The 13,461-nt window shown below is 34.2% G+C and overlaps 1 protein-coding gene across 1 annotated transcript; it reads left to right on the top strand.

Moving 5' to 3' along the window:
• The first annotated feature begins 6,710 nt into the window (after positions 1-6,710).
• Positions 6,711-12,090, top strand: LOC141673394 (uncharacterized). The gene is made up of 8 exons (XM_074480138.1): positions 6,711-7,441; positions 8,005-9,165; positions 9,275-9,380; positions 9,465-9,663; positions 9,778-10,007; positions 10,468-10,522; positions 11,448-11,563; positions 11,860-12,090. The coding sequence occupies exons 1-8, from the start codon at positions 6,711-6,713 to the stop codon at positions 12,088-12,090; spliced, it is 2,829 nt and encodes a 942-aa protein (XP_074336239.1).
• Positions 12,091-13,461: the final 1,371 nt, after the last annotated feature.

The following is a 13,461-nucleotide window of genomic DNA, read 5'->3' as shown; positions in this document are numbered from 1 at the left end:
ACATAGCAATGGTTCTATACCTATTCTATTTATAAATAAAGCCTTTACAAATACAAATTGCAAAATCAAATACCAAACCATTCAAAAACCAAATGTACCATGCGATAAATACCATAACATTCGATAAACTTCATAATCACCAACTACACCAAAGATCCACTTCAACCATAAGTACATACATCCACCAAACTTCAACAACCCATTAAAAGTTCAGGAAAACTCCACTTAAATACCATACCAACAAGTAATAACTTAAACTAGTTATCTTACCATCACAAATTTACATATAAACTCTTCTTTTTTTTTTTTTGCGAGACTAACTTAACATGAATAAAACTTCATGAAGGAATTTGGGCGAAGTCCAATCTTGATTCCAGGGTTTAAGTCATCCTCATTGTAAGCCAGATTGCCTCTACGAATCCACTGAAAAAAAAATAAAGTTTTGACAGTTTTGTAAGCCACTGTGTGGATAGTGAACATAAAGTACCAGCTAACATAAAGTTGTAATTTAAAATTAAAAACAATAAAAATCATACCTTAGTTACAAATTGAAGCTCTTTGTCATAACAAATTCTTTCATATATCCATGACAAAAAGGCCACAGTCCCGAACCCCTGTCTGCAAAGGAACTCCCTGAAAAAAATAGAAAATAAAATTAATCACATATTTTACTTGCATATATGATAAATTATAAAAAAAATATTATTACCGCCATATTCTCCCAACAAATTTTCTTCCTGGCAACCTTATTCAGCCTCTCTTTGTACATCTTTATTCGAACTGTTCGAAAGTAGTACAAGTCAACAAAAACATTTTGCGTAAATTACCTAAAGCAATTAAAATATTGACTCACTTGTCAACACTTCTATCCATTCATCGCTTCAATACGACGCTTAAGAGGATCCATGTGGTATACTACCTCCGTCGTTGGAACACAACGGTCAATGACCAGTGATCTCTACCAAAGCACGAGAAGATGTGTCATTGAGAATTCAATTATGCAGTTAGATGTTACCTCAAAAATAACCAAAGGTAACTTGAAGAAATTATTATATATTTAACAATTTACAAGTTACCAAATTAATTTACAAGTTACCAAATTTAAAGTTCCAGCCATACAAATATATTCTACAAATTTCTAAAATTCACTAGAAATATAAAAAAAATGAAAATTAAATTACAAGTACTTAAACATCTTAATGAGATCATAAAATATGAAGTGTACTTATAAAGTGAGAAATGCTTACACGTCATTAAAGGAATAAGAAAGCATTGTCCTTCCTTAGCATTCATAAAGCGGTTGGCAAGCGCACGTGACCTCTCCCCTGCATTGCCACAACCAATGGCTCCAACCATACCCGGATCCACAAATGCAATCATATTCGTCATTTTATTCTTTCTCAAAAACTCATACAAGAAGCTGTAAACAAATTAAACAATAGTTGGAATCTAATTTCATTTTATTTAGAGAACATTAAATAAGAATGCACTCATTTTTAATTCAAGATAATTAACAACAAATTGAAAAAGCTAATGTACGTGGAAACTTACTGAATGAATATGGTAATGATCGATCCGGATATTTCACCTCTACCACATAGGGAATGTATATCTTGCAGAAAGATCGCCTACTTCTTTGTGACAGCAAATGCTTGTTCATTTAACTGAAAACTTACGGTTCTGCCATAGCTTAAAGCATCAATTGCCCACATCCACAACCGTTTTAAAGATGATGGATAATTTACACCCATCTCTACATGAAGCTCATCCTCCACATCATCAGTTTCCTATCACTACATGCTTCTTTGTTTTCTTGGAACCAACTTTCTTCGCCACCACACTTTTGACATTCGGTAAATAAAAACATGCACGTCAACACAGTAAAAACATAACAAAATATATCATTACACACACACTATCATCAATCTTACCTTTGGAGTAGACAAAACTTGGGTATTGCTTGTGTTCCCCACCACGAGATGCTTGGCCATGCAATAAAAGAAACTATTGTTTGTTTCACTGTTACAATTTCATCTCCTACGGGGAATGGGATCTTAGCATCCTCTTGAATTGCATAAGAAATGGACACTCTTGCATTTTCCTTCGAAAGACACATTCTGTGAAGAGTCGGCTCACATCCTTCAGCAAGAGAGATTTCATCAACCCGGCCATATGCTACGATGTTGCTTACTGATCCTATTGCCAGTTGACAAACACCGGATAACCATCCAACTTCAACCCTTTAGGATGATTCTTAATTTCAACAAACTCATTATCAGCGTCAACCATAAAGGCCTCCTCACCTTTGAAAAAAACATTATGCTCATTCTCCTCTTCAATATTTTCATATCCAACATTGTCCTTAGAAAAAAATTCTACATTCTCCTCATCACCATGATCTGAACCTTCATCCCCAGATTCCATGTTCAGCTTTTTCCTCACAATATCATTCCTATCATTCTCGTTACGAACTGAGGCACGCCCTTTAAATCTGAGCAGCTTCCTTGTTGGGAATCAATTTCAGCAGTCCAGAATGCATCTCTCTGTTTTATAATTTTCGGAGTCTCCTCAGCCATAAAGTTTTTAACCCCCTCACGTATCCTCTCATCAATAGTCCTTGATTTTTTCTGTCTCGGCAGATCAATATAGATAGACTGTTTCACGTGCCTCCCCTGCCCACGTACTCTGCCTCCATGCTCAGGCTTACTGAGCGCCATGGTTAACACATCATTTCTACCTTCTTCTACCAATTCCCCTTCTTTAACCTTCTTCTTGAGCAACTCCTAAAAAGACCACAGTATAGAAGAAGTTATAAATCAAATTGGAACTATGATGAATATTCTCAGTTGAAATATAAATGAATAACTTACTATGTTCTCAGCTTTTTCTTTAACATTCTCATTTTTAAAATTGCCATCTTTGTCTTTCCTTGCAAGGACCCAGGCATCCGATCGATCTATCGGTTCTTCTGGATGTTTTTTCAACTGCATGTATGACATGTTTTATTAATGATTCAAAGATACAAATTCATATTGACCACACAAAGTATATAAAAAGACTAAGTAGATTTTGGTTGTCATCACTAACCCATTCCATTTCTAGGTTGGCATAACCTTTTTGAGACATTAGATGATGATACTCATTCATCCGGCTTCTTTTCACCTGTTCTTCATGAATTTTCTGTAGAAAAAATCACCAACAAGGTTAAAACATCACGCTAAATACCTATCCAATTATTGAAATTGATAAATAAATAAAAATAATAAAAAGTTTAACTTAAAATCATCTCTGAGACGATCAGCAACAAACATCTCCCAGTGTGACTTTTCTATGAACGTGTAGTCAGTCGGAGGAAAAGTGAGCTTTTCTGGTTGATTCTGGTGTGGAAGGATGTACTCTGTAGTGAGCCGGGATTTGAACTCTCTCCACTTTTGACAAGCGGATTCCCATACCAGTTTCCTTGCTGTCGGAGGTACAATAAAGGCCATCTACGTACATAAGAAACAAAAAAATTCATATATGCAAGTTAACGAATGAACAAAATCTATAGAAAGAAAAGAAAAAAACCAATATCAAAGAGAAATATAGGCATGTGTGTGTAGACAATTTACTATACCTGTACACAGTCCCAAATTTTATTCTTTGTCTGCTCAGGAACTTGCTTCCAACTATCATGCCAAATGGGGACTTTGGTCCTTGCCAAAACTCCAATGTACGACTACATCTCTCCAGCTTCATCACCATACGGCTCCCCTTTTACATTGAAGGTCATAGTAAGCTTCTGATTCATTATCTTTCATCTCAGAATTCTGTGCATCGTGACACAACCACGTTTCAATAGTTTAGTCCTTCCGATATTTCTGGATTTTTCTTAGAATCCACTTGCTTTTTCTTCTTTGACAACTTCTTCTTTAAATTTTCAGATATCGGATTCTTCTTGACAGATATGGGAGAAGAACAAGAGGGGTTAACTCTTTTCAATGATTGTGTTTTTCTTATAGCCTTCACAACTCTCATCGCTGTTCTGTTTGGAGAAGACTTTGTTTTTTTATGAGAAGCTTGTGTCTTCTTCTTTTGGAGGAGCCATAATCTGTGTACCACAAACCATTATAAGGAAGTATTTGCCAAGCTAAGAAATTATATGGGTTTTATGAGAAATAAAATCCAACCACCAAAAAATCCCCAATAATATGGGTTTCATGAGAAACAAAATCTAACCACCAAAAAATCGCTAATAATGTGGGTTTTATGAGAAACAAAATCCAATAACTAACCAAGACATCATCAAAGTGAACCATTTAAATCAGTAGCAAGTAACAACAATTAAAAAAATACTAAAGAAATAAGTCATATGAGAGTTTTATAAAAATCCAACAAGAACTACATAACATACGAGGGTTTCACAAGAATTACACCAAAATATAAAAGAATCATAGCAGAAGAGCATAAGAATCAAAACAAACAAGTAAAAACATTACAAATCAAGAACAAGCAAGAACTGAACATAACCAATCAAGAACAAGCAAGAGCAAACAAGAACTGAAGAGAACAAGCTTAATCAAGTAACATCCAACAACAAGCAAGAACTGAACAGATTAAAACATGCAAGTACCTTTCTTAGATTTGCTTCAATTAGAAATTGAGAAAAGAAAATGGAAGAGAAATAAAAGAGGGGAATAAAGTGTTATCGGGTAAGAAAAGAGAAATCACAAAGGGGGGAACAAAGGGGGGGAATGAAAATGAAAAGAGGGGGAAGTGAAATAATTTTAGGGAATAAACCAACGGCTTGGATTATTAGTGTTTTACCAATCCAACGGTGTATTTTAATTGATTGATGAATGAATTATTCATAATTTTTAGAAATTAATTGAAATGAAGAGAATATTAAATATTTTTTAAACAACGGTTACTATTAAATCTATCCTTAATCTACGATTCGGAAAATTTTGAAATAACATTTTGAATTTTTTTATAAATAATTTCGTTATTAATTAATTCATAATTTTGAATTTTGAATTTTCTCAGTTGTGTATCTCATGTCGTGTTCCTTATTATGTCGCCCTTATCATGTCGTGTACTCAAAATCCAAACACAAATACTAAATTTTCGTGTTGTGTTAAAAAATGTCGGGTGTAGCTTATATAAATAGCTTTTTAGATACACTTAATTTATACATGACCTCGTTTACTTACTAATACATTACCTTTTTCTAATTTTTGGAAAATTACCTTTGGGCATGATACTCAAGATTCCTGGTATGTTATGAAATATTCCCTAGTAATTTTCCAAAAATTAGAAAAAGGCAATAAATTAGTAAGTAAATGAGGTCATGTATAAATTAAGTGTATCTAAAAAGCTGTTTATATAAGCTACACCCGACAATTTTTAACACAACACAAAAATTTAGTATTTGTGTTTGGATTTTGAGTACACGACATGATAAGGATGACACAATAATCTAACAATTATGGATGTAATGAGACACTGATTTATGTATAAAAGGCTTGTTTTTACATGTTCTTACAATGGGAAATTGCAAAAACCGTTGTCTTATGTAAGAAAAAATTATGCCACCAAACCTTAAACCCTATAACCCTAGATCAAACAAGAATTAAGGTTGAAGGCGAAATATTCGAATTTATCGACATTAAAATGACTCGTTTCTCTTTTGTAACGGATATAGTGTCTATTTAAAAACTTAACAAATCCCAAATCTTTTATATGGAGTTATCGACTATATAGTTCGAAAGTAACCATTGAATGCACATATAGTATATGATTACAATGTAACAAAATAAAAGAAGACACTTGTAATTTATTTCATAAACAATTAGTGATATTTAAATATATATTTAATAATGTAAGTTTTAACATGTCAATTGTTCCTCTTGTTACATGTCTTCTAAGCCTACAAAATCATTTATAGTCCTTGTGTTTATCAAAAAGTTGATATAATACGACAATGGTTTATTGAAAAAGCACTTATTTGTAGGTGTTACTACAATGGTAAATTATTGAAACCGTTGTCCAAGATTTTAAATAAACTATTCTACAAACCATTGTGTTTACGTTTTCTTACAATGCAATATTGTTGAAACCATTGTCCTGAATTTTAAATAAACCAAGAAACCAAATTCTTTTACTTTAAGAAAATTTCAACTTTTTTCAAAACAAATATAACTGGGAACACTGGTGAAAGAGGGGGAAAGTGTAAATAATTTTGATAAAGCAAATAATTTAAGCGAATACAAAGTTTAAGACAACGGTTTTTAAGAATTTTATTGTGTGCTGAAATGCATACACCCTTTATTAATCAAAACCGTTGTACTAGGATGTTCATTTTTAGTTTTTTGACTAGAAATAAAGTACTTTGACTAGCATTATTATACGTGATCATTGTCTGTCTGAAGTATCTATGTTTTATTACGCCTCTTTTTTTGTCTCCTTCATACACCATTTCTTAACCATATATTTGTCTCAGTTCTTTGATGTCTGAAGTAATCCAGGGGAACTTCACTTTGCTGAACTCAGGTAAGTTTCTACTGAACTCATATCAATTTGGGGATTTGGTGTTTATATCAATTTGGAGAACATGAAATTAGGGTTCATATCTATTTGGGGAATTTTAATTAGGGTTCATATCGAGTTTTATGGAATATATATTTGTGGAATTTGAGCAAAAGAATGGGTTTAAACTTGGTTGAGTAAAAATGGATAGATCTTGGTTGAAAGCAGATAGAAGAACACAAGAATTTAAACTTGGAGTGGATGAATTGTTAAATTTTGCATTTTCGAATGGGTTTAAAGAAAATAAAATTAGTTGTCCATGCTTAAGATGCGCTCATAGTAAATCTTGGAATGCTCGGACTGTTAAGGATCATCTTTATCAATATGGTATTAATCAAACCTATATGTGTTGGATATGTCATGGAGAGTCAAATTATGTACAGAGTCATGTAGTTTCTGAACATGACACTTCAGAATCATCTGTTGATCCTACAAACATGAGAATGGGGCAGAATATTGTCGATGATGAGGATATTTCATTAGATTCTTCTGATTTTATGAATCATGTTCAGGGTGAAAATGAACCACTTTATCCTGGATGCGAGAGTTTTACAAAAATGAGAGATTTAGTCAAGTTGTATAATTTAAAAGCAAAACATGGTATTTCGGATAAATGCTTTTCCGATGTCCTTCTTTTGCTTGCATCAATGCTTCCGAAAGGCAACGGTATGCCTTCATCTTTTGGTGAAGCCAAGAAAACTTTATGTACTTTAGGCATGGATTATGAAAAAATACATGCGTGTCCGAATGATTGTCTCTTATACCACAGTGAGAGGGACGAAGATGAGATGATTTTCCGAATATGTGGGGCATCTAGATGGAAGTTAAACAAGAAAGGAGAAGAAGTAGAAGGGATCCCTGCTAAGGTTCTATGGTACTTTCCATTAATACCAAGGTTGAGAAATTGTTCAATACAACTCAGATTGCAAAGGACATGACTTGGCATAAAACCGAGCGACAAAATGATGGTAAAATTAGACATCCGGCTGACTCAAAGACATGGAAGGATGTCGATCAAAGGTGGCCTGAGTTTGCTGCAGAGGCTAGGAACCTTCGGTTAGCTTTATCCTCTGATGGATTTAATCCTTTCCATGGACCAGGAAGTGATCACTCAACATGGCTTGTGTTGCTTTTAATTTACAACCTCCCACTTTGGCTCTGTATGAAGAGAAAGTACATTATGCTAAGTCTATTGATATCCGGACCAAATTAGCCCTGAAATGATATTGATGTATACCTTCAACCACTTATAGAAGATTTGCAGAAATTGTGGCATGGGAAACAAGTTTATGATACATATAAGAAAGAGTCTTTCATACTAAGAGGAATTTTGTTATGGACAATTAGTGATTATCCGGCCTTGGGAAACTTGTCGGGTAACATCATTAAAGGATATAATGTTTGTGTCGTGTGTGTTGATAAAACAAAATCTACCAGGTTGGCTACTTACAAAAAGACGGACGTTATGAGACATCGTAGATGGCTACCCAGAAATCATCCATATCGAAGGCAAAAATCAGCCTTTGATAACACCGTGGAGAAGTTGTCAGCTCCTATTCCTTTAACTGGAGAGGAGGTGTTAGAAAGGGTACTACCACTAGCGGACCATATTTATGGTAAGACACAAAACCAACCTCGATGGAAAAAAGGGGAACCTCGACCAATTTGGAAAAAGATGTCTATATTTTTTCAGCTTGAGTACTGGAAGTTTTTGCCAGTTCGTCATACCCTCGATGTGATGCATATAGAAAAAAATATATGCGAGGCTTTAACCGGTACATTCCTAAATATTCCCAGGAAGACAAAAGATAGAGAATATGTTCGTATTGATATGGCTGAAATGGGAATAAGAATGGAGTTGAGACCAAAAAATCCTGGAAAAAAAGAGAAGTTACCGATGGCATCTTGGAACTTATTACATAAAGAAAAAAAGATTGTTTGCTCGTACTTGATTGGCATGAAGTTACCTGGTGGTTTTTGTTTGAACCTTAAGGGTATAGTATCAATGGACACTCTGCGACTTGTTGGAATGAAATCCCACGACTGTCATACAATGTTGCATCACTTGCTCCTCATCGCACTTCGGTCAATACTTCAAAAACAGGCCAGGTGCACTATTATCAGGTTTTGCCTTTTTTTCAAGGCAATTTGTAGTAAAGTCATTGAGGTCGATAAAATAGAAAAAATGCAGTCTCAATTGGTGGAGACCTTATGTCAGCTAGAAAAGCACTTCCCCCCTTCCTTGTTTGATGTAATGATCTATCTCTCAGTTCATCTTGTAAGAGAAGTTGAGCTTTGTGGTCCTATCTTCCTACGTTGGATGTATCCTTTTGAGAGATATATGAAGCCGTTCAAGGGATATGTTCGAAACAGGGCTCATCCGGAAGGCTGCATCGCTGAGGCCTATATTGCAGAAGAGGCGGTTCAGTGGTTAGTTAATTTTGAAGAACCAACAGTTGGGTTACCAGGTAGGGATAAGAACAAGGAGAAATACAGACACTTATCTGGTGCAACAATGATAAAGCCGAGCATCAAGGATTTGCACCAAGCACATTTGTGTCTTCTTCAAAACAGTAATAAATTGACCCCATATTTCAAGTAATTTTTTTGATTTAGATTTCTTATTTTTCAGTAATAAATACATATGTTTTTTGTTCCATGATTTTATAATTTTTTTCAACAAAAGCTGACATTGATTTACTCATAGTGAACATATGGCCTTCTTGGTGGCAAGATATCCATTACATGAAAATGATGAAGAATGGCTAAAGAACAAGCAAAATGAAACATTCCCTAATTGGTTTCAAAAGAAGGTAATAGCTAGACAATTATTTTTTTCTAATATAAAGAAATCAAGTAAATGTCTAATTGCTTTAGTATTTTTATTTTTTGAACAGATTTCGTCAGAATTGCTTGATGTAAAAAGTATGGTATCTAAGGAGGTAATGTGGCTTGCAGAAGGGCCTAACAAGTATGTCCCTACATTCAGTGGCTACAAAATCAATGGTGTTACGTACAACATAAAAGATCGTGATGAGACGCGAAAAGTTCAATGCAGTGGTGTTTGTCTTCATGCTGATATAATGTTCGTGCAGGGTAAGGATAAGAACATTGAGCATATTTCACATACATTTTATGGAGTAATCACAAGTATTTGGGAGTTGGACTATAACCATTTTTGAGTCCATATCTTTCGGTGCAATTGGGTAGATATGAACAAAGGGGTTAAGATAGATGATTTAGGATATACAGTTGTTAATTTACACAAGTTAGGTTTTCTGAACGACCCTTTTGTGTTAGGTAAACATGTCAAGCAAGTTTGTTACATTGACGACCCTCTTGAAAAATTCTGGTCAATTGTATTAAAATTACCAGACAAGTTCGATGATCAAAGTGACGATGAAAATGAGGGATCCGTAGAAATTGAACTTGAGAATGAGGTAGATGTCACCATGTTCCCAACTGTTGATGAAGTCGAGGAAGAAAATAGCAGTTACATGTGGGAGGAAGAAGAGATGATTTAGCTTTCATAATTATATCAACTGATCAGATGTTGCCTATAAGTGCCTATGTTATACCCTTTGCTTATAATTTATACTTAATCAAATTTGGTTGGACAATTTATTGTAAGATTTGCTTTGGCATTGTTCTTGAAGAATTTGGTTTGATTTTTATCCAAGAATTGTTATATGTAATTTGTACCTTTCAGTTAGGTTGAGAAGTTTTTTGTACATCTGGTTTGACAACTTTTTGGAAGCATTTCTTTGACAATTTTCTTAAAGCTTTTGGTTTGCTTTTTGTCTAAAGATTGTTTTATGTTTTAGGCAATTTTTTTAAAACCCTTTGAAAATTAGACAACGGTTTTTCATGAAAGTTGTTGTAACATATTTTCTAATGCAGGTGATTCAGACAACGAGTAAGACACCATTGTCTGAAACTCTTTTACTCAACAGAGGTGATAAACTATTGTCTGTTATGCTTTGTTTCTAACATTGGTTTTTCTGCACCATTGTCTCAAATAAATAACACATTGGTACCAGAAAACCGTTGTCTAAGTTGCACAACAGTCCTTAAAACCCATTGTGTAAAACCATATAAAGCACACCGGTTTATTGTGACCTAAACAACACTTGTACCAATAGATGTCACACAATGAGGATGAATACAACCATTATCTCATTGGAGCACAGGGGCACCATTTAGACAATAATTACGAATAAGTTGAATCACCATTGTGTGAAACAGAATGATACAAGGCTTTTCGGTCAACTACCAATTAACCGTTGTCTGATTTTTTGGGACAACAGTTTTTTTGGCCACCATTGTGTAACAGGTGTTGTCTGATTCAGTTTTTGGTGTAGTGTCTTTTTTGTAACTATATAACCTTGTCTACACTGTACATTATACAGTAGTTTACATTATATGCACTTTTACTTTAAACTCTTGTGTAACTACCTCATTTTTTGTAGCTAAAAAACCGCCAAACCGCCAATTCACGACGAGTCATCAACTACAGCTACAATAGCAGCATAACAAAAAAGTGAAGAAGTTGGTTTTAGATCAAAAATGGCCACTAGAAGCTATTCGGAAGTCACCACGACTTAATAAATTGGGAGAATGCAATGAGAGACCTGTGACTTGTAAGCCTAGCTACCAAAAGGAAATTGGATTTACGGAAACCACATGTACAAGAAATAATGGGGAAAATGAGGTTCAGGTTAGATATGTTCCTATAGTAAATTCTCAATGACATATAAAATAATACTTCTCCAAATAAATATGTGTGACAGGCTTTTTAATTTTTCTATGCAGAGTGAGGGCAGTAAGAGTGAAGATGAATAATTAGGTTCTATATGCTCTCAAGTTGCCTACACTATCAGCGGGATTAAAATGCAAGGGAAATGAGAAATCCCGAGAGGGAAGTGAGGATTATGATCCAAGAAAGGATGCAGGACAAGATGTTAGTGAAGGTGATGCATCAGTGACTCCATCGAAGGTTTGTCGTAGCCATAGTTCTTTATTTTTTGAGTTTCTGTTAGGTCTGTTAAAATCTAAAATCTTATTTAAAAATAAAATTTAAATGTGATATCATTTAACAAAAAACCTAAAATGATAGTAAGAAGAACACAATATTCAAATACTAATATTTTAAAAAACCAAAATGTACATAGCATTTGATTTGTCAAGTTAGTAGTTTGACCCTTCTTTTAGGATTTTGGTCATGCAGGCAGTTGCGACCCTTTTTAATTTTTTAATCAAGATTAGTGGTACCTAATAACTTATATTTTGTAGGGTAAAAAGAAGATAAACAAGAAAAAGATGCTAATGGGACGTGGACCAACAACACGTTCCCGAGCCAATTCAGCAGCCAAGCCTACAACTCAGGACGCAAGCGAGAAGGAGGACACATGTCGATCTATACCTGTAACATCTCCAGCTCCTATAGTTGACTTACCGCAAGCAGATGACAGCAAAGGTTCAATGGCTACTTTTTGGGCTATGCGGAAACGCCAAAAGGAATAGGCTGAAAAGGAAAAAGCTCAACAAGAAATAGTTGAAAAGGAAAAAGTAGTTGTAAGTGCAAGTAAGAATGTTGTCGAGGGGAATATAATGCTTGATATTGAATTTGAGGAAGGCGATGAGCAAGGTTAGCCTATTTTCTTTCTTTTCATTTTAAATTTTAAATTTTGTCCTGCCTTCCTGTTATTATAACCAAATTTTAAAAAATGCAGTTGTAATTCCTCAAAGGATGAGAGGAAAAACTAGGAAGGACATAGTTCATACGAGAAGCTTGGAGCAGAGAATTGTCATCGAGATGAATGAAGATTACTGACCCATTGCAGAAAATAATAAAGTATTATTAGAATTAAGTAGCTTCATTGAAATGCTTGCTAAGTGATGCGCGTCGCTAACTTATGTTACTTGGCATCATGTCCCGATACAGTTGAGGCAGACTTTGTGGAATTACGTCAAGGTATTTATGACCATATATTATTGTTTATCTTTACTTGGTTGTTAACGTACCTTGTTAAATGTTAAATGTTCTCTTAGTAGTCATGTTAAATTTTCTATTAATTTTCTATCATGTCTGTTTGGTCTACAATGATACAATCCTTAGTATCGCAGGTGCCTCTGTACTTTTCTTTATTGAACACACTCGCATACTCGAAGTAACATTGCGGTTATGATAATGCTCAAAGAAAGAATGTTAATTGATATTAGCAAACAACTACTGCAAACTGCCTTTTAGTTAATTGATTTGTTAATTTTGAACTGAAATGGTAAAATTCAAGTATGTCGGGTAATTGGCTTGTATCACCTTTATTGAATGCTAAAGACAGATGAAAGAAGAAGCATATACATCATCTATCTTCGAAGAACATAATTAGAGACATCTTATTAATTATCATTTATAATTATGAGGATAATTTTTAAAAAACTAATTAGTGAGGACTAGCTATTTTATTAATTTATTCTCATAGGCCCGATATATAATTCTTGATGAGTTGGAAAATTGGGTGATCGAGACAATTCATTCATGTTGGAAGACGTACAAGAGTCGAATTGAGGCGGGTCATTTTACACCCTTTAAAAATGATGAATTAAGGTGTGCAAATAGACCAGGTGACATTCTACTGGAGACTTTTAAAATGCTCCTGAAATATTGGAATGATGAGAGTGTTCAGGTATACTTGTGTGGTTTTAAGCATTTCGGCTGTCTCGGTATCGTGATAATATAATTTTTCAATATTTTTGTGGGAAAGAGCAAAGAAAAATGCAGCAAGCCGTAAGGCGTGTGTTAAGACTCATACTCTTGGTCCGAAAAGTTTTGCACAACATCGAAATAAGATGATATGTGAGTAATTTATATTATTTCTCTATTTACTTGATTGT

Source organism: Apium graveolens, chromosome 7 (genome assembly GCF_009905375.1).
Source record: "Apium graveolens cultivar Ventura chromosome 7, ASM990537v1, whole genome shotgun sequence".
Taxonomy (NCBI): Eukaryota; Viridiplantae; Streptophyta; class Magnoliopsida; order Apiales; family Apiaceae; genus Apium; species Apium graveolens.
Note: the sequence above shows the minus strand (reverse complement) of the source record. Positions and strands in the feature narration are given on the sequence as shown.